Source organism: Tasmannia lanceolata, unplaced genomic scaffold (assembly GCF_043159265.1).
Source record: "Tasmannia lanceolata isolate RefF3 unplaced genomic scaffold, GAP_Taslan_0.1 ptg000019l, whole genome shotgun sequence".
In the NCBI taxonomy this organism is placed as follows: domain Eukaryota; kingdom Viridiplantae; phylum Streptophyta; class Magnoliopsida; order Canellales; family Winteraceae; genus Tasmannia; species Tasmannia lanceolata.
The window spans coordinates 2,175,524-2,196,886 of NW_027518696.1; the positions used below are offsets into that span (position 1 = coordinate 2,175,524).

The window sequence follows — 21,363 nt, forward strand, 5'->3', positions numbered from 1 at the left end:
GTCCATAACGCCACTACCATTGGACAGGGGTAGTGGGTAGTCGTGCGGCAAGGACACCGGCAAAAAAGGAAAAAGTCAGAAAAGAACTGACAGAAAAGTAAACTGGGAAAAAAGCTGGATGTACCTGGGGAAAGTGCTGTCTCATTTTACATATTCGATGCACACATAACATATCATTTATTATTGTCATTCATTCCTGTTTATACTGATATAGATGGCGTAGATTTATTCTCCAGTTATTTATTATTGCTTCTAGATGATTGCTAAAGATCTGAATTATTATTGTATGCCCTTTTATATTGTTCCTTTTACTCCGCTCGGTCTCTGGAGGACCCTGCTCTAACGTTGTTTCCTCCACCACAGGGGTTGAAGCGTTAAATGGCGGAGCGTTTGCAAACGAAGAAACCATGGGATAAGGGATCGTGTGATCGGAGAGTTCGCTTCATGGATTATTGCGCTATGACGTCTTGCGTCATTTTCTATTTTTATTTTGTCGGGACTTTCTTTAGTTTGAACTTTAGTAATTAAAACTTTACCTTTCATTTGGAGTATGAGTATTGAAAGGATCTCTTGTTATGGTAGACTTATTTAATTTGGAATAAGATTTTTGTCGTGGTTGTTGATTATATATATTAAAAAAAAATTTCATGATTTTTGCGTTGTTCTTTTGCTCGTAGCGATTTGACGGAATCGGATCGTTACAAAATAACATTGTCATTTCTGGTTGAGGCTATCGCCACCTTAATCAACAATGGTTCGATTAGTGGATATCACAGTTCGAGTAGTAAAAACGATGGCGGTATATTTAATAGCATTGCTGTTTTTTATTGGGGAGATCAACTACCTCAATCAACGATGGTTCGATCAGTGGATATAAGGGTTCAAGTGGGAAAAACGCTGGCAATATATTTAATAACGTTGTTGTTTCTAATTAGAACGATCAATTAATCAACAATGGTTCGATCAGTGGATATAACAGTTGGAGTGGGAAACTACTAATTTTTTATCTATCAACTGACAATCTATTTTAATCAACTCGCATCAAGTGGAAAAGACGATGCAGATATACTTAATGACGGTGCCATTCTTAGTTTAGGGTTTTCTTTGGTTGACAACGACGGGCCAAGGAATGTTGCCGGTATAACTAATAACGTAGCAGTTCTTAATAGTAGGGTTTCATTACATGATGAGGCCCTAAAGGGAATCGTTGTGTATTAAATGGGCCAGGTTCTTAAGGGAATCAATATGAATTAAATGGGCTAGGTCTTAAGGGAATCAATGTGTAGTAAATGCTAGCCGAAAGAAGCAGTAAGAAATAATAAAATATTCAAAATGGGACTACAGAGAGAATGATTGAGGTTGGGCTTTGAGGGTGTAAGGGCGGGCAAAAGGGTCTTTGTACCTCAACTTTTTCAAGATTTGTGCGTCAAAACTACCTGAAAATAGTATTAGTTTGCAATCTTTATCCACATGCCGTGTTTTTCTTAAGGGGAAGTAATTTCACCCAACGGGGGTGAACTTTTCCAGCAGATACCCTGCTAGTATATCGGCATTGGATAAGGGACTTTATTTATTTCGTAATCAAATAATCTTAGAAATTTGTGATGGAATGCAATAGGGTAATATATCAACAGTTCGCCCCCTAGTATATCGGGCTTTCGATAAGGCACATTATTTCATTATCAAATAATCTTAGAAATTTATGTCCCTATGCCAAAAGCTTAAGCTCCAGAGCGGGTGGAATTCATTAGGGTCATATATTAGGCTGGTTCCCACCTAATCTCATACCTAAGCGGGACACTTTTTAGGACCGTAACATTCTACCAAACTTCCACATCCAGTTTATTAGATATCTTACCGTTAGAATCTTTAATTCATGAGCCAGTTCCTCCACTACTGTGAACCCCAGTTAGATTCAAGCATGGCGAACTTTTTAGTTATTGGGAGAACCCAAATGTTGTAGCTCGAGTTAGTTGTCTTTTTCGATCGGTGTTGAACTTGAGTGCCTCTATTCGTTCGTCCCCTCCGGTAGAGGGCTTGAGCATGCCTTATCGAAGGAGCTTTGTGTTGCCCTGTTTTCTTCCTGCCGAGCATAACGAGCAATGAGCACCTAGGAAAAAAAGGTCATATGCAGATAATGAAGAACCATAAGACTGAATTACCTGAGAGCCTCCTTGCCTTGATTGTCGACTCCTCGCGGATGCAGCCAAGAATGCGGTTGACGCTTTCATAACTCAGGAGAGTCGAATGAGTTTTTATTGGACAAAACGCGGAATGCGGCCAAGAAAAATCCTTGTCGACTCGGGCAAGTTCCTTGTTGTCAACGAGTTTTTAAACACTCTGGAGAGTGTAGGAAGGGCAAACGGGTAGATATCAAGTGTAGTTCCAAAAACTAGCGCTCTCCTTCTAGATAGTCCAAGCCGTAGCTTGCAGCTAGGCGTACATATAGAGAGTAAGGCTAGAGGAGCATAAGGCGGGCATTCCCGAGTCTACGAGGTGACAGAGATCCGGATTGTATGCTAATAGAAAGTCTTCGGTACAACTCTTCTTTCCTCCGTTCATCCCTCTCCTAACGAAGCAAAGCAAGTGCCACTCCTAGCGCTAAGCATAGAAAGCTCTCACGCGTGGACTAGACTCTGTCAAATTAGGAATCTGTTTCGGTTCCCTAACCCAAAGAGGTTAATCGATGCAACTGCACTGTGTCTTGTGTTTCCTTGGTGGTAAGGTTGAGTGAGTTCGCTTAATCTTTGCTTATTGGCTGACATTGTTATTGTTGTATACTAGTGTAGAGTATATCTGTATATTTCATTAATTTACTTATTATATAGGTAATTAATAAGTCAAAAGCTCCAGAGCTGATCGCGCCGGTATGAGTCCTTTAAACCTGACCTATACCAGGCTTGGGTCCCACTTAGTCCCATACCTAGGTAGGCCCTCTCTTAGGGCCGTAACAACCTAAAAGGTGTCCAGACGTATAGAGCAATCAAACTCTTTGAGGAAATGCAAGCGCAGTGGGGATTGAACCTGATTACACAACATTTGTTTGTGTTCTTCCCTCTTGTAGCCATAATGGTCTAATAGAAGAAGGATACAGCTACTTTGATTCTGTCTCAAATTCATGTGATGAGGCTCAGGTCTGAGCATTACGCCACCATGGTTGATATGCACAGTCGAGCTGGTTAGTTGAATGAAGCGAAGAGCTTCATCAAGTCTCTATTTGGGAAGCTTTGCTTGGGGTTTGCAGGAGCTATGTGAATTTGGAGATTGGTAAGTTTTTTGAGTTGGAAATGGAGAAACCGATGAGGCTATAAGAAAGAATGGAGGTTAGGAGACTGGCGGAAGTGAATAGAGTAAGGAAGAGCTGGATCGATATTTAAAAAAGGAGTTATGCGCTTACGGTGTATGTCAAATCACATTCTGAAACTAGTATGTATTAGGCAAGTATACCACCCAACTCATTTTCCACGTGTAAAATGTGTCGGGTGGTATCCTTGCCTAATAATATGATATAACTTGGTAGAGCTTGTGGTATCACAGTGAGAAATTAGCCTTAGCATTTGGGTTAATAGGCTTTCCAATGGGAGCCTCAATTAGGGTAAATTAGAATCTAAGAACTTGCAGTGATTGTCATACTGTTAAGAAGCTTGTTTCAGAGATTTTTGCATGAGAGATCATTGTTAGAGACATCAACCGGTTTTACCACTTCAGCAGAGTTACATGTTCTTGTGGAGAAAGCTGGTAATCAACTGGGTAAGTCACTGTTGCTTCAGATAACATAGTTTCAAGCTTGCTGATCATTGAGGCTGATGTAGTTCATAAGATGGAATAAACCATAAACCAAATCTTGGATGTTACATCCATTGGAGATTTAGTCATGGGAACATTGTCTGTCCAACAGGGCCACGAGAGCTACGGTGGGTCACAATAAAGTCGAGTATAAAAATTATGGGATTTAAAGCATAGAACAATGGAATCCAGCAGAAGGTCTGAATCACATGTAAACAGTGGCACATTAAAGCTTGAATCTCTGCAGTCCTAGATAATTTGATGTAATCCTTAGCAAAGTTGAGCATGACAGAACTCAGTTCTATGCATGTATTCAGGCTAACCTGGACATATTTCTTTCATTCGTATGTGAGAACTTGAATTCCGCGGCTACCAACTTCTTTCTATGATCGTGTTCTCTCAATGAAAATGGTCTGCATCTAGAAACTGAACCTTTATGTTGTATTAGATCATATCTGAAATCCATTCTATATTTAACTCAAACTACCAGTTTCTCAACCATTCATGGTAGCTTATACTGATTAACTTCATCATCTGTACAGAAAATCTCATTGAATAGGGACAAGTACCAAGTAACTCATTTGGGTAAGGAGAAAACTTGTTATTTAAATTACGCGCCTGAAGAAATGTAAACTGTTAAGTTAAATGTGCACAAGTAGCTCGAAACAGAGTCAAGACCAAGCATAGTAGCCCTAAACAGAGTTAAATTACGCGCCTGAAGAAATGTTAAACTTTGTAATGCGCAGCCCAACCCAATTGGGCAGCGGAAAACCATACATTATACTTACTGTTATTTTCAACTGAATCTACTACTGCTAAACAGATGAGCAGGTCAAAAAATTTCTGAATGATAGTTCCAATGCTGATCTTTCTTGGCTTCCAATCTAGAATCCATGTATGATTGAAATTCTCATGTGTAAACTTCAGCTGCGTGTAAATCTTGCTAGATAGCCATCATCTCTGTCGTCGAGCTTTCTCTTCATGCTACACATATGTAATATAAATGACAACATAAAAACAATAAACTAGTTTTGATTTAATGTACAACAGAAACCTCAACCAAGGGACCTTCGCCTCAGGATCTTCTTCCTAAGGTTTTCTTTGTATGATACAATGAAATCAGCACGCTAATGTAACTGACGGTGAAAGGGATTTGTCCTAAATCTCAACATAAAGGCTTTGTTGTGGGTAATGTAAGTCACATCAGTACATCACTCACCGTGCATTTCGCTCTTCTCTTGATTCAAGAGTCTCCACTTCCTCTGTTGACAGTATATCAATGATGGGCTCATATACATCCCACTCCTTCCTTTTCCTGAACCATAGGAACAGGAAAATTGTCAACTCTAACGCTTCGATTTACCAAAATTTATTCAAACATACATCCTACAGTACAACTTGCAAGTACACGAGATAAAAGTAACAGGTGCACTAAGCCAAAGGGTACACAGTTTCAGTGAAATAATGCTTTTCTGTTGCTGAAATTCCATATCACAAGGGTTTTTAAATGAACCATTCATAAGTGTCCTCAACTATCAAGACATTAGAAGACCCTTGTTTGAAAGGTCCAATTAAACTAGAAAAGGAGACCAGGAAGTGCTCAAAACTAGGCACATGTTACCTGTAATGTAGTTGCAAAATTTTTCTGTGGTATCATTTTCAGTCACCTTGCTCCCTTTACCTTTTTGTAGATTTCTCCCATCTTTTTCAGGAAAAAAAAGGAAAATCCAAGAAAAGGGGCTATACAATATTGGGTTTTTATAGCATGAAGAGAATACAGGCCAAGGTTCAAGCTTCCACATATATTGAATCAGCTTGAATACGCTGGGGCTCGGATCATATAAAATAGTGCTGTTTACTCCGCTTGTTTATTTGGATTCTTTATGACAAGCAATCCTTTTTTTCTTGAACCAGTAAACTATCCTGTTTTTTGGACTCAAACATAAATTAATATTGTAATGATAGTGTCCAGCAAAAAGAATTTCAGAATTTTCCTCACTTGTACAAAGCGATATTGATGTTCATTAACGTTTATGTGCTGTGCATCAAATTCCGGAAAGTCCCTTAAGTTGAACAAACAAAACCCCTAACACTTTTAACAGTAAAAAGGAAAAACACACGGGATAAAAAACCACATGCATACCCAACCTTCAACAGAAAAATATAGAAGCAGTGTCTTATCATCTACAAACTTGAAAACCATCATGCCCAAGTCTAAATTCTAAAAAGGGAAATGCTAAAAAGATGGTGGATGTTATCCTCGTTCCTAAACAGACTCTATGGGCCCACTGTGACATGTCTATCTGATCAGAGATCCATTGGTCCGGCTGGTGACCACAAGTTCAGCAAAATGCCATTGAGAACACCTTCATCGGGTGATCCTAGATCCTTGATCTATCAATCCTCTTTAGGATTCCTCCAACAAAACCTAAACCGTTGTTTTTTGTACTTCTTTATCTTACGCAGGGTTTCAAGATGGGGATCCTTATAAAAAAAAGGCAAAAGCAAAGCGTCGACTTGGCACGGCGCTACGGAGTACTCAGTTGATGCGGTCTAGCACTCGATTGACGCGGTCATAACTTGAGAGAGTCAAATGAGTTTTGATTTATGATGTAGGGTAAAATGCGAACTCAGCCAAGGTAAACGGTAGTCGACTTAGGCGAGTCGACGATAATGCAAAGGAGTTTCGAAATAGTGATCTTACGCATAGGATGTCTGTTCGGCATGAGAGAGCGAGGGAGGGAGGGAGGCAGAGATAAAACCGTTAAGGGTGAGTGGCCATGAGTTGCACATTCATATAAAAAACATTAAAAATGGGTGTTGGTTCATGAGAGAGGAGAGACATATTAAGTGAGAGAGAAATAGGTCCCACATGTTAATCAATAAACAATTATGGAGAAAATTTGACAAAAAATGATAGAAAAAACTAAAAAAGAATGACGTGTCAAAGAAAGGGGTTGGGTGCAAAATCTGACCCCTTTATCTTTGTGTGTGTGTGTGTGTGTATAATTTGTCTATTTGTCTATTTTTCTCATATATTTGATTTTTATATCTCACTTCCTTTTTCTTTTTGTGTGTGCATCGGAGATATTTCAATGTTTTTTTAATTTCGGTTATATGAAAAATTTTGGAAAAATATAATAGGATGGTGCTATGAAATTGATTTTGAGAGCTGTCACCCACCTTAATCATAGGTGTATTACAAAATTCCGAATTACCTCTTATGTGCTTAAGGAAGAAGGACAGCTCTAAATGTTACAAATTAAATATTTACATAAAGCCTTCAACTTAACTTGCTAGTGTGCAGATCTAAGATTAGAACTCAATGTAATGTTTGGGCTTGATAGGATATAGAAAGTCGTTTTTTTGGTTTTTTGAAGAGTCGTAAAAGATTTCTTAAAAGAAAAGGAGAAGGTACAAACCAAAGTTGATCATACAAAGAGCATAAAGCAATTAAAGAGTTGGACTGTGTCTTGGTATAGTGAGGGCATCCTCTTCTTAGTGGAACCATAAGAAATTATTTTATTTTATTTTATTTTTTGAAAATTGACGTTTATTAGAGTAGCAAAAGCAGGCAGGGAACAATATGTCCCCTAGTCCCCCTGTTTACAATAGCCGAAAGCTAACATTCAAAAAATCCAGATTACAAGTGAAGATCCCGCAATTCTGGGTCCGTATATAGCGGCATCTCTTGTAGGGTAACCCCATCTTTGGCTTGCAGACCTCCTTCTATGTTCCATAGTTGGTCTGATTTGAGTCACTAGATCTTTAATTTCCGAAATCAAATCACGGATCCGCCATGGCCCGTTCGAGGAGGTTGTAGCCCACGTAATTGCGTTAAGTTGAATCGCCTTCAACAATGAGAGGTCCAAGATTGTTCCGCGAGAACCATTTTAACCCAAAAAGAAGAGCCATCACTTCCGCCTCATTTGCATCACATGTGCCCCCCGGACCAGAATACGACATCCGTATCCTTTCCGTGGAATCTCGAATAACCCCCCTTATTCCGGCCTTTCCTGGATTACCAATAGCACTCCCATCAACATTGAGTTTGTACCATCCCGCCGGCTGTGGTCTCCAGTTTTGGCATGTTTGTACCAATAGCACTCCCATAAGAAATAAATTTCAACTATCTTCATATGTTTTCCTCCAACCTGTTTTGGCATGTTTGTGGAGACGGCATTGGATGTGGTCCCATTAACATTCCAATAAAACGAATTTCATCGTTACTCACATTTTGGGGGAAATAATAAATATTCCTACTCTGTCTCTTCTGGTGGGACGAGCAATCATTTTTCGTCAAGGAAAACAATAATGTACATCATGGAGTCACTATCACATGGACGGTGATTCTGTCCATTAATATTGTTGGTCATCTCAAATCCGGCCCATTTTCCTTGGTCCCGCCGTCATCAAAGGATTAAAAAAGATGTCCTAAGGATGTGTTTAAACCATTGGTTTTTGCAAGCATCAATCTTGCAATTGAGATCTCCGCTCCGCACGTGAGCTGGACCCACTATGCCTCCTAATGATTTTATAGATACTCTCAGGAAACAAATGAATTGAAGGTGAAGAAAAAAAATGAAACACTTTCAGTGGTCATTTGATGGTGTGATGATAGTAGTAAACCCCACTGATCCTAGAAGTCCTATTAGGTAAGGACATAAGGGGGATATTTGTAATCTCTTCCAACTCTTCCTTTGCTTATTGATCTATTTTTCATTTTCTATTCTAGGAACCGGAGCTTTCAAGAGGCAAAAGATCGTGATCGGAATAAGTAGCCCCCTATTAGCAAGAACTTTAATTTTTGAAAATAAAACCCTTCCTGTGCTTGGATGCCATCTCAGGTAGAAGTCCTTACAAATACATATATCTATGCCAAGGAAATCCCAGAGTCTGAAATAATATTATGTTTTATGTACAAATAAGTAAGGATCCACATTCAAAATGTCGCTCAAAAGTAGACTGTAGCCAGCGAAACAACCTTGAAGTGGAGTCCAAAGATTAGAAAAGAATCCACTCAACACGCGCGCGCGCGCAGGCACGCGCACACAGAGGAATTTAGAATGATAGCCCAATTTCCACCAAGCTTAATAACAAAGGAAAGAGTGGGTCCTTTCAGAGATGTGGGAAGGGTTCTATGGAAACTAGTACCATATGCAGTTATTTCGGGAACTTCGCAAGAGAGAAACTCACAAATCTTCAAGGAAAGGAGTAACTCAAATTGGAGAAGTAATCTCACCTACTTCGAACCGATTGGAAAGCCCAACTCAGATTAAGCCAAAGTGTGATCCCTCCTCACTCGCCTCCGAATCTTTAAGGAGTCGCTGCCCAATAACTCAATAATCAAAGGAGACTCTAAAATGCAGTCTCAAGGGCCCAATGGAGTTCCCCGGGCCCATGAAACTAGCTCCCATAATTCTCAAAGTTATAGACTTGAGTTGAATGGTTGAACTAAGGCTCAAGCACAAATCAGGATCCTCAAATGAGCTAGCTAACGTGTTGGCAAAAGAAGGAATTGACAGACTGGAGCTAACGATAGGAAGGGCGTTTCCACAAGAGTGATACTTTGTAAGAGAGCGTTGTAATAAATGTGTTTATTCTATTATTGTAGCCAGGACATCTCGTTCATGCTTTCTCAATGGTGCAATTTCTATCTTTTGCAATATGAATGAAGTGACATTTCCATGGGCTTCCATAAACTTCCACTTCCGTGAGGACCGAAGCTTAGACCAAAACCGATGTTTGAATCCTTGGTTTTTTAAGCACATTTTATTTATAAAAAGAAAATTGAACACCCCACGACCAGATGGTCGGAGAAACAATAAGGAAACAGGAAGCCAAAAATAAGAAGAAAAAGAAACGAGGGATCAGGGAGGGAGATTGTCAAAAATCTCCCACAAATGTTTGAGTCCTTGTTTATAGGCAACTTCAGCTTGTTTGATCATCATCCCCATGGGCAAGAAGCATTTGTGGGAGATTTTTTTTTTAAAGGGATACCCCCTCATACATTTGTGTGAGATTTATGGGTAGATTCTATGTTGGACGCTAAATAACAGTTTGTTGATCTCTGTATGACAAGCAGGATATTAGATGGCCGCCCAGACCAATGAGACAAGCAAAAACACAGAGATAAGAGACAATTATAGCATTTAGTTATAACTAGTTTATGATGTCCGCATGTGTTGGTTTGAACTTTGAATATTTTCCTATGATTCCAAGGTGGAAATTGTGCAATCCACCGAAAAAGATATAAAATGAAGCAAAACCCACTCAAAGGACTGAAAAATCTAGTGGAAACATCTTTACCTACCTGCTAGTGATCTACTACTGCAGATATTTAGGCCAGAAATTTACGCCAGTCATAAACTAATAATGCCAGACCACCAAGAACAATAGAGCAGTTACAAGGATGAACTTACCGAATAACACTTGCTTTGTTACCAAATAACTTCATCAAGTCCAAGGCGGAGCCTCCGGGCTTACTGAAAAGACATAAGAGTTTCTTTTAAGAATGGTCCAATTGGATAGTAAAAAGTGGTTAAAGATGGCCCAAAGGCTTGTTTTAGCACAAGCCACTTCTCACATGAAACAAAGTATTTAGATGATTACATATATCCCTTGATTCTAAGTAGGATGAGGCAATAGTAAGCTAAAGACAATGAAAACAAACCTAGTTGTGACATATTCTGTCCCTCGGCGACCCTTTTTGCCTATTCTGGTTTCCCTTGCAGAGGCAACATTTTGGATTGCTAACTGCAATACGAAATAATATCAGAACAATCAGAACATAGCATGAAATTGTCGTGTAAAAAGCAGATCATTTATGACAAACATATGGACATCATACATGTGCGCTCATGTAAGAGAGTATGCCAGCATGATCAGAATATTTAGAAAGGACCACAAAACACAAAATTTCTGAAGATTTTCATTGATTAATTTATCATGATCACAACCAAGGTTTAAAATTTCGGTTTCAGTGTTGGTTTCAGCCGTGGCCGAGACCGAAATTTGGGCCAAAATTCTGTTATTAAAAAGAATTCTGCCCTCTTCCAAAATTTTGTAACAACTCCAAAATTTTGGAAAAAAAAAAATAGAAATGGCCGATGACAGCCCTGGCGGAAATCCAAAATTTCAGATTTCGGCCAATTTCTTTTTTTTTTTTTTGAAATGGTGGATTTTGGCTGAAATTTTAAACCATGATCCCAACAAGTTGTATTGTCACACTGGTTGAACACGAGTTTTCCTACCATGAAGGGCCTACGCATCTCCTGCTACATTCTAGTCATCTCTGATCATGAGAATATCAAGACCTGGGCATGTAAATGGTTCATTCACCTCATGTACTTCATGACAGTATACTGATCATGGTTTCATCGAGAGAAACCAGTAAATTCTTATTAACTACAGAAAATTAATCTTTATCACCAACCAAAAAATGCATTATGGAAATATTTCTACTGAATGGCCTTTTTTTCAGATGGATTTTTTTTTCAGAGTAAAACCAACAATGACTTAATGAAAGTTGTAGGAACTCAAAGTTTTCACTATAATGCATGATTTCTCATGTATGAAACATATATCATGTACGAAATGTAATTATATGACTAACAGTGTTTTAGAAGCATGGAAATGTCTCTTCGAAGTCACAAATATTCGAACAAACATATTCCTCTATGGGCAATGACAAGGAAGCTTCATACTCAGCATATTCAAACAAAGGGGACAACACATTTCCATGATGCAGCACAAAACTATGCAGTATACATTCTTCAATGCAAAAGGCCAGAAAAATAACCTCGTAAAGCTGCTCCCTGATTGCAACTGCAATTGCGGGCTGCAAAATACAAACTTAACAAGTTAATCAGTATCTAAAAGAAAAGAAAGAGGGGAAAACAAAACATACAGTTAAAGTGAAATTTATAAGATATGTCTTTGCCTTCCCAAGGATAGTTTAAGAACTATTTATACTGTATGGGATCTGACGTTTTCACCCCCTTTTTTGGTATCATTTATCCCCTTCCATCCATTTAAACTCCTTTGTTCACACATATCATTGAAAATCATTAGCATTCGATCAGAAGATCTAAAATAAATAACGGGGTGGAAATATCAGCCCCATACTGGAAATGACCCATGAGTCCTAATTGTTCAGTATCTATATACTCAACCATGCAACTAAATATCTTCCTCAGATATTTCAAAAATAAGATCTTCCTCGGGTATAAGAGAACATTATCTGCTAAGGCATGTATTATTATGCTTCATATTTCCACATGGGGCACTTGCACAGGTCATATAAATAAAACTATGAATGATAACATGTTATTTACACTAGTAGGCAAAAACCATAAAAAAAGAGAGAGAGAGATGCTAGAAGAGGAAAATCATTCCAGCATGTCGTTGATTGGCCTGATACAGTGAGCCCCATCTACATGATGACACTTGTTTTGTTTGATGATGGGTGGGCCTAGGCAAATCATGACATGCTGGAAAGGTTTCTATTTATTTGAAGGCGGAAGTGACAAAAAACCATTAAAAAAAGAGAGATGCTAGAAGAGGAAAATCATTCCAGCATGTCCTTGATTGGCCTGATACAGTGGGTCCCATCTACATTATGACACTTGTTTTGTTTAATGATGGTGGGCCTAGGCAAATCATGACATGCTGGAAAGGTTTCTATTTATTTGAAGGCGGAAGTGACAAAAGCCATCAACAAGGAGTCAGTATGCCACAATTATTTTTTTAAGGGGAGCAACAAGGAGGGACCTGTCGGAATGAAAAAACCGTTGCAGCAAGTCAGTGATTACAGTGGGTTGAGTTCCCTCTATATGACATCAACCGTTTTGTTTGATTCTGGGTGGGCCCCGTTATACAAGGAAAATCATGATGTGATGAAAGGTTTTCCCATCCATGTCTCTGTGCATCATTCATAGTTTAGCTTTGACAATTAACAATCTTAAATTTGTTAACAACATTTTGCAGCAACACCCAAACCTCGTAAGAGTGAAGAACTAGAGGTATGACACCTGTGGTCACAATAAAAGGCTAAGGACACATCAAAAGCATGTATTTGTATTCAAACCTTAATTATCAAAATTGGTGACTTGTATCAAAATAAGCCATTTTATGATCTGAAGCCTCAAATAATCACAAGATTCCAAATTTCTGTCTGCACTCTCCATGATGCATTTTATGCCAATTTGAACTGAAAGAGGGATCAAATTGTGTAGTTCAGTTTTTGGTAGCTTGGAGGATTACAAGCATGACTATTGCTTTTCAATTGGCTCTTTTTGCATTAATTGCTACTTCATCAATCTTACTGATTAGTGTACCTGTTGTATTTGCATCTTCCGATGGTTGGTCAAGTAATTCAGACCTCGCGACCGGACTCTAAAAAAATGAGAGATATTTCATAAACTACTTCACTGTCGAGAAACGAAAGAAGACTTCCATCTCCAAGATCCAAGCTTAGCCCTATTAGTTTAGAGTTTAGTAAGGGCGTAGCTCGCTTCTTTTTGGTTGTGAAGCAGTGACAAAACGATATTTATATGACAGGTGGGTCTTTTTATCGGATAACTACGTCCTCGAGCCAGAGGTTTTAACTTTTTAACGATAGTACCCCCATTGACTTCGGCTTGACTAATGACTAAATCAGCTTCGTTGAAACCCTTATTGTGACTAGCATTTGCTGCTGCAGAATAAACCAATTTTAAAATGGGATAAGATGCTCGATAAGAGTTTCTTTATGATCCAATCAAATAAGGAAAAAATGATCTTTTTTTTCATTTTCGTACTCTTTCATAACATAAATATCGGAAAGAGGCTTCTGGTGTGAAAGCAAAAAAAGAAGATTTGTGACGCTGAAATGGACCCCCGATATGGTAACGTTGGTGAATTAGGTGAAAGTATGAAGAGAGAGGGAATTGAACCCTCGGTAAACAAAGAAAATGCGGATATGGTCAAATGGTAAAAAAAATTTAAGGGAAATATCTAATTACCATGTATTATTCTTTTCAATAATCCATGTCATCGCACGGAAGTCAGAGGTTAGTTTCCTACTTCCAGCCGGGGGCCCCGTTAGCAGCGGTTTAGTCGTTCCGTGGGTCCTCACTTTACTTCACTCATTGACTAGAGGCAACCCACCCAATCAAAAAAAAAAAAACTTTTTTGCTTGAATGAATGGAGAAATGTGATATCATCCCATATCGAATCACAACCCGAATCCAAAGGAATGGAGAAATGGAAATATCTCCGGATTTATCATTTACTCCAAAGTCTGAAAGATCTTTTGAAGAACTGAAAAAAAAAAAAAAAAAAAAAAACCATTCCTAAACTGTAAGAAGCTTCTTCCAAAGCATACGGCTTTCTGGATGTATATGATGATATCTAGACAGATGGATCTTCTATGAATCGAATGATGAAGTAACACATGAGTGGATATATAGGAATCCAAATCTGATGAATCACTCATGAATACACATTCCAGTTGACTGAGCCTAATTCGAATTGTTTTGTTCCGAAGCAAAGATATCCACGAGGGCCGGTTCGTCCTATTCAAATATTCCTGACCAAGAGGTACTGGATTCTCTTTCGGATAGGCCCTGAAAGGAGAAGGAAGGCTGAAATGCCAGCAGACGTCTATTATCTAATTCACCCGACCCGAAAGTACCCATTTTGGGAACGTCCAGTGCCAAAGTCACTGAATGTTATGGGGCTGGGATAAATGGATCCATTTATCCGCAATCAAATTATATTTGATTGATACAACATTGTCAATAGACCCTCGATGTCAGCAGGGTCCGGATTGCCGAGACTTGATTTGTTGAATTTCCGCTTTGGGGTTCCAATAGGAGCGTCTCACTTAAGATGAGGACACTCCTTGCTACATCTGCTCAACCGAGTCCCCTCCCAAAGCTTGTGGAAGGATGACACCGAGATACTTCTAAAAATAGCAAGGTTTATTTCCGAATGGACTACCAAATAGAAGATACGCCTATGGATACTGCACACACCTCTAATAGCGCCTTTGAAAACTTTTGTTTCTTTCCTTCCAAAGCGGCCAACGAGAGGTAGCAAAGAAAATGCTATACAGAGCTCTACCTTGCACACACAATCTCCAATGTTATTTTCTAATAAAGATCAGTTTCTCAACCTAAGGTTAGAAATTCCAAGACCTCAACTCTTTTAGATTTACACACCTTTTCCCTATTGAAAGTTGTCTTTGGCTCTCAACTTTCTATTTGTCCCAAAGCAAATCTTTTTGCTACCTCTCCAATTTATCATCCACCCAACCCAGAATTTTGAATAAGGATCCTAACGATGGAAATACTCTATTAGTAAAATAAATTTCACAATATGGTGGTACTTTGTAAGTAAAATAAGTTTCATGACCTAAAGTGTATTAATTTATATAAGTACACAGATCACGTGTTTAATAATTATAAATCTAAACTAGCATAATAGACATGTGCCTCAATCAAGCAGAAAATAACACAAAATATTTAAATACACAGCATCTACCCATCAAAAGAAATATCTACTTTATCATGTCCAACTTTGAGTTGTAAGCATTACTCCAGTACTTACACCAACTTCAGGATCTCCAATATCCAAATCCCTGCAAAAGGTCCTTGCAAACTCTTCAGGATCGCTCTCAAAATTGTTTAAGTCCTGCAATGCATAGTTAACATTTTATTTCTGAATGAATAGGTGCACAGAAATAACCAACAATAGAGATTATCTTAAGAAATGAAACCTTCCAATTGAAATAACTTTATCCAATCTTATGATGCAAAATTCATTTACCAAAGTAACCTTACCCACAAAAACTGATCCCTTATAACAGTCCTATTTACCCGAAGGTCAAGCTGCAAAAAGGGCAAGACTATCATTACCCATGAGGTTACAATAGAAGTTTATAAAAACTAAGGAAAAGATACAATTCCAAAGTTCAAACTTAATAAACAAACCTTGAGAGGCACAAGCTTCTCCCCGGTATACATTTCTTGTCCTTCATATGATCGAAATTCAGTCAGCTGGTTCTGCGAAAAAGAAAAGAGCACAAAAGAAATTATGGAGCATCAGACACAATGATAATGTAGGCATGAGAAAAAAATACTTCTACCAGATTACTGATTTCATATATTCAGAGTTAAATATCCTGTTTAGTGTATCTCAAGATCTGGAATTCAGTGATCAGATACAATACTAGGTACGAAAGTTTGCCAGAAAGATAAAAAAAAAAATTACTGCAACTCCATGGTAGACAAAACAAATAATGGCATAATGAGGCAAAGTATTGTTATAGAAAACATAAAAAGGAACTGCAAGGGCAGCCATGTAATATGTATCTCCTAATCAATAAAATGAGCTCAAAGTATAAATGAACTGATAAAGCATAGATTACTATGAAGATAAATTTCCACTGTCCTGGAGCAAACTCCAGAAATGACAGGAAACTATTTATTTTTTAATAAGTACAAATATTAATGGAGAAAGAAATGACAGGAAACTACAACACAGTATATTTGAGCAAGAAAAGAAGTGGCTTAAAGATGCCTATAACAATGATAAGTAGCTATAGTAATATGTATGTTAATGATATTGAGCATCAAGCCTTAAGTAAGATCCTTCCACCCAGTGATATGCTGGGATCCTATTAAATCTACCGTGAATAAGCAGAAAAGTAAACCTGAAGCCTATCTAAAGTTCTTCAGTGTAGTGGAAAACCAGACATAAAGATTGACATTAAAGAAATTCCTTTAAACCATACCAGTGAGGGGAAAGTAAGAGAAATGTAAACATGTAAAGTTCAAGCTCGGACATGAATCAAAAGAAAATGAGCAGCAAGCACAAACTGTCTCCTTAGATTACAGAACCAACGTCTGAAAATAATATAACATATTAACATGTTGATGCCTCTGCCAAGGAATACAAACCCTTATCTGGAAAGAATCTAAACAAGCAGAGAACTTCAGTGAAGAACCTAAATCTCTTGTCATCGTTTGAGAATGGTAAAGCATTCGGTAAAGCGCGGCAGAACTTCATTGCCAGTCCATCTTGCAAAGGCTAGCTCTTCAGCAGGCAGTAACCTGAAGCAACGAATCAAGCATTGGCCTTGTATTTAAGGGCACTTTCCCCACATTTGTCCAAACCTACCACACTAACATGAACGCACACACCCACTAGACAGACCCCTCCACCCTAACACTCACATGGACGAACACTTCCACTAGAAAGCTTAGAAAAACTCATTGAGAATCCATGATATAACAGATAGATCTTCATCAAGCAGCAGGAAAAAAATGATGTGGCTATGGTCCTCTCATTTGAAGTCCATATTTCCCTTGCATGCATACAAGCATGCAAATTGACCTGATGTGACAGTTGCTTTCTTCCATTCACAAATAACATAATATTCTTCATTTTAATGTAGTTGTTTCCATAACTTCTCATTAATTCTAGGAATCAATCCACAAAGAGGCACATGTGCTGGAACGCCTCCTATCTGTACAAAGGAGCTTTGACCCTATTGTTTATCATCTCAAAATCAGTCAAGATGAAGTGTATAGTGCCATAGGAGCTCTAATATTGTAGAGTGACGGGGCACTTGGTTAATAGGGAGTATTTGCAATGTTTTTCTCTGTCCCTTATTTCTCAAAAGTTTGCACAAATTCTCTATATTTACCATGAAATTTAAAATGGGGAATTGATATTTCAAAACCCTTGTTTTGCAACCTTCCACACACACACTTTATTTCAAACACTTCCTTCAGCTGTTAAAATTCCCAATGAGTTGTATGAACCAATGAAAGTGTTAAAGTATAAAAGATAAATAACGCCTTTCTCCAACAGCTTAAGCTTTTGGAGAAGTTGCTAAGTTAACAAGGTATCTGAGCAAAAGTCTCGAGTTCAAACCTCCCAGATAGCAAAAATCCACATGCGATGGTCGGCCCAAAGTGGGACCACATGTGCCACGTGTTTGCCAAGTGGGCCACGCGTGCGGGGGAGTGTTAAAGTATAAAAGATAAATAACGCCTTTCTCCAAGTTGGTAAGTTAACAGAAAGAAATTAAAAAGAATGAAGGAGATGGAAGGTAAGATAACAATGGGGTGGCAACGTCAGCTCCCTTAAAAGATAACAATGGGATGCAACATCAGTTCCCTTGACATAATACAAAACAAGAGATTTATAACTTCTTCAGAATTCAAAAACACAACACACTAGCAAGCATGGTAACACTCAAGTTACAGATCACGGGATGTCACTTACTTGAATAGATTGGGCAATCTGAATCGTAAATGCATGAGGGAGTTTCAAATCCTTCACTGTCCTTTTTGCAAATGCCACCACTTCAGTATCGGGGTCTTTTTAAAGGCAAAATTACAAGTTCATCAGAAAATTACACTTCAGAGAAGAATTTTATGCAAACAAGAAGAAAGTAATGCCTCTAATATTGTGCTACGTCATTGACCAAAGCACTGAATTATTCAAAAAATATTATTGAAAGTTGTTCCAGGAATATATACAAGGCCTATCATTACCTACCAAAAAAGGATCTATCATGACCAATGTACCAAAAAGCTGAAAAAAGTAAAGGCAAATGATCTAGCGTTGAAAATCATAAACAGTACTAAAATAATTACTGCAAAATGTATGAGGGTAATTGCATAATTGAAAAACGTATCGATTTCAGTAATGATTATCTTTGTGAATTGGGTTTGTGTGGAGTAGCCTGACATGAACATGTTCCAGGGTTTTACACAAGGTTGGGATTGTTTTGGTATGGAGCTACAAAACAAGCGACCTCCATATCAACTTAGACGGGTCTCGATTTCCCAATTGAAACCATCTTCAATTATGAATCTAGAGAGCTTGATCCCGTGTCAACAACCAAAGAGATTCAGTAAATTATTGTTGGATTAGTGATAGAAAATCACATTTCTTAAGTTTGGTATTAACTTCTTTATGAAGGGGCATTCTTGGAATGTGTTTTATAATTCCACAAAAGAGGGATTTTATCCTTAGTAGGGGGCTTGATTCTAAAAGCATGAATTAATGCTCTTTCTCTATAAGAAAAAAGTGTTTCTCTCTCCAAGGGATTTCTTCTTCTTCTCTTGCAAAAGCTTAGATCCAAGTTTATTGAGTTACTTTTATTGTGTTTTCCAGGTTGTGAAGACAGTGTGAAGAGAGAGTTGCGTTTTTTATTGGGTTGCAAGAAGAGGGCGTTGGTGGTTTTTTACCATTGTTGGAGAAGTAAAGATTTTCACCCTTACTTGTAATTTCCCATTCTTATTGCCTGTGGATGTAGGCTTGTATCTCTTGATTTCTTGGTGTCTTTCTTCATTTCACTACACACTTGAATTGTTGCACATACTTTTTTGGGCCAATTCCGCGGGTTAACAACCGCTATTTGTGATTGTTTGCTTTGAGTAGTTATCTGTAACCGGATTTCTAGCTGATAGTTCTTGACCCAACAATTACTATCGAATTCAATTAAACCCAGAAAGAAGAAAGGTGTAAAGAATTAGACCCAATATGTTTATAATCTTTCATGAATAAATAGCATACCAGAAGGGTTCCATGTAAACGCATCTTTGAAACGTTGCCCGTCGATTTCGATATCCAAACGAATAGGAACCAGATTTTCAGCAGTTGGGCTGTATTATACACTCTCCATTAAAACCCAGCACAAAATTTTAAAAACAAATTGATGGGATAAATTGAAAGAATAAAAAGGACAAAACATAGAAATAATCGGAACCCTAACAGACCCACATGAAAAATCCGCATAAAAAAACAAAGATTTCAGGAACTTACATCCTAAATTTGATTGGAAGCTTTGAAACTGTTGGTGGGAACGATCTCATGCTCTCTCTTGTTTCGAATTTTCGCTTTGCGTTTGTTCCCGTTTTGCCCCTGAGGCCTAACACAAGTTTGGAACGGTACTGAGACGAAATAAGTCGTGGAGGTTTGGGAAGACTGTTCATACTTTCTGGCTAATATATTCGCTTAATTGACCAAAAAACCCTTGGTAGAATCATTTAATGCCCTTGATACTTTTGATACTTAACCGATGTTTAAGAACCGGACCGAATCCGGTTCGGTTGGAATGGGCCAGTTTTCGATCCGGTTTCCATAATCTAATCTAATCTAACTACTATCGAACTCTAACTACTATATATAGAGGCAAAATGATGGGCTAAGTTCTTCCACCCTTTTGTGTTAATTCCAATTGAATCTCATTCATTTTCTACCTATCATTTTTACAAGAGTATATGAAATTATGTATTTCCATTTGGGTAATTTTGGCATTTCCTGCTCCTTTCAAAAATAAAAAAGGATTCATTGCTCCCTTTTGCAACGATTTGCTAGCCACAACCGACAAAGGAATTTTGCCCTATGTATGTCACATGTGAGACCAGCCACATAAGCTCACTTTTCAGTAGCTTTTGTCACGTTTCGTTGGATAAGTTTTTTCATTTCGGGAAAAGCTATTGCTTCGGATGAAGGGCGATAACGAGTGGGACAAGCGGAATTCCTGTGAGGTGTGTGAGGTGTCGAGACGAGATGCTTGTATCGGATTGAAACTTTCCGAGAACGCAAGCGATTAGAGTGGTTGGGAACAAATCTTTCCAGTAAACGAGTGTCACGTGGCAATGTTCCGTATCATTTGGTGCAACTTGTCCGGATTGTGTTTGAACTGGTCTTTCTTTCTATGAGGCCCGCTTGACTCTCTCACGATGGCTTGGCAATTCTATACTCGAGATGCTAGGAAGAAGCGCGCGTGGCCACTTGTTCAGGCATTACTATCAATTGATGGGTCCCACAACAGGACATGGGTATTTAATAGAAACCGTCGATCTTGCAGATCATCATTAAGTGGTCCATATTCGCGTCATGAAATGTAGAACGGACATCCCATTTTGAGGTAAATACTTACCATTTAACTTTTCTTGGTGGAATTACCCCAAAGCAAGTGGTATAAATGAAGGAGTCACAATACGCGATCAAATTACTTGTGACTGCGGGTCAAATCAACGGATCAGAACATGTCCACGTGGCATTGAACCATCTAAAGTGATCGCCGGTCTTAGTGCTCTTATACAATCTTACTTGGATAGTTAGGATCACCCAATTATTTCGCTTTTTTTTCTCTTTGTATTGAATTATCCGAAGTGAGGCTTTCCAAGAATAGCCTAGATCAGACATGGTTTGATTGATGATTGGTCATGAGGGCATGTTTGAGGTCATTAGGAGCGTCATCCCTGAGCCTTTTGTATCCCTCGTCGCAGAAATATTTGCTTGCATAGTTTGTCAAAAAAGCATACAAACCCAAGTACTATTGAGATCATTAAGAGCGCCATGTCTGGGCCTTCTCCATCCCTTCTGCCATTTGCTTATGTACAAAAAACATACAAATCAAAGTACTACATGCTGTTTTCTTCTATCTTGTTTCTTTATTGATAGATGAATAAATCTTAACAATCAAGTATTTCAAAATGACCTGTTTATTTTTTTCTAATTTTTGAATGAATGAATGTTCTGTACTGTATATAAGATTCCAAAATC

The 21,363-nt window shown here is 38.2% G+C and overlaps 1 protein-coding gene across 2 annotated transcripts; it reads right to left on the reverse strand.

Annotated features, from left to right (window-relative positions):
- Positions 1–4,372: 4,372 nt before the first annotated feature.
- BSH (transcription regulatory protein SNF5, putative (BSH)) lies at positions 4,373–19,796 on the reverse strand. Of its 2 annotated transcripts, XM_077362309.1 has the most exons (11): positions 19,612–19,796; positions 19,363–19,451; positions 18,064–18,158; positions 15,762–15,833; positions 15,612–15,659; positions 15,379–15,462; positions 11,588–11,626; positions 10,460–10,542; positions 10,209–10,271; positions 5,006–5,101; positions 4,373–4,770 (listed from the first exon to the last, which is right to left on the reverse strand). In XM_077362309.1, the coding sequence occupies exons 1-11, from the start codon at positions 19,779–19,781 to the stop codon at positions 4,710–4,712; spliced, it is 900 nt and encodes a 299-aa protein (XP_077218424.1). In that variant the 5' UTR covers positions 19,782–19,796; the 3' UTR covers positions 4,373–4,709. The 2 variants fall into 2 exon arrangements, with proteins under 2 accessions (XP_077218424.1, XP_077218425.1); XM_077362310.1 differs by lacking the exon at positions 4,373–4,770 and having other exon boundaries at positions 4,791–5,101.
- Positions 19,797–21,363: the final 1,567 nt, after the last annotated feature.

What these genes read in the sequence shown, in the direction of transcription:
- BSH (XM_077362309.1), bottom strand. Translation starts at nt 19,781, where the DNA reads ATGAACAGTCTTCCCAAACCTCCACGACTTATTTCGTCTCAGTACCGT. An exon ending in CTTCCAATCAAATTTAGGAT is followed by an intron (nt 19,452 to 19,611) that starts GTAAGTTCCTGA and finishes TGTATAATACAG; the next exon opens with CCCAACTGCTGAAAATCTGG. An exon ending in AGAAGCTTGTGCCTCTCAAG is followed by an intron (nt 15,660 to 15,761) that starts GTTTGTTTATTA and finishes CCCTTTTTGCAG; the next exon opens with CTTGACCTTCGGGTAAATAG.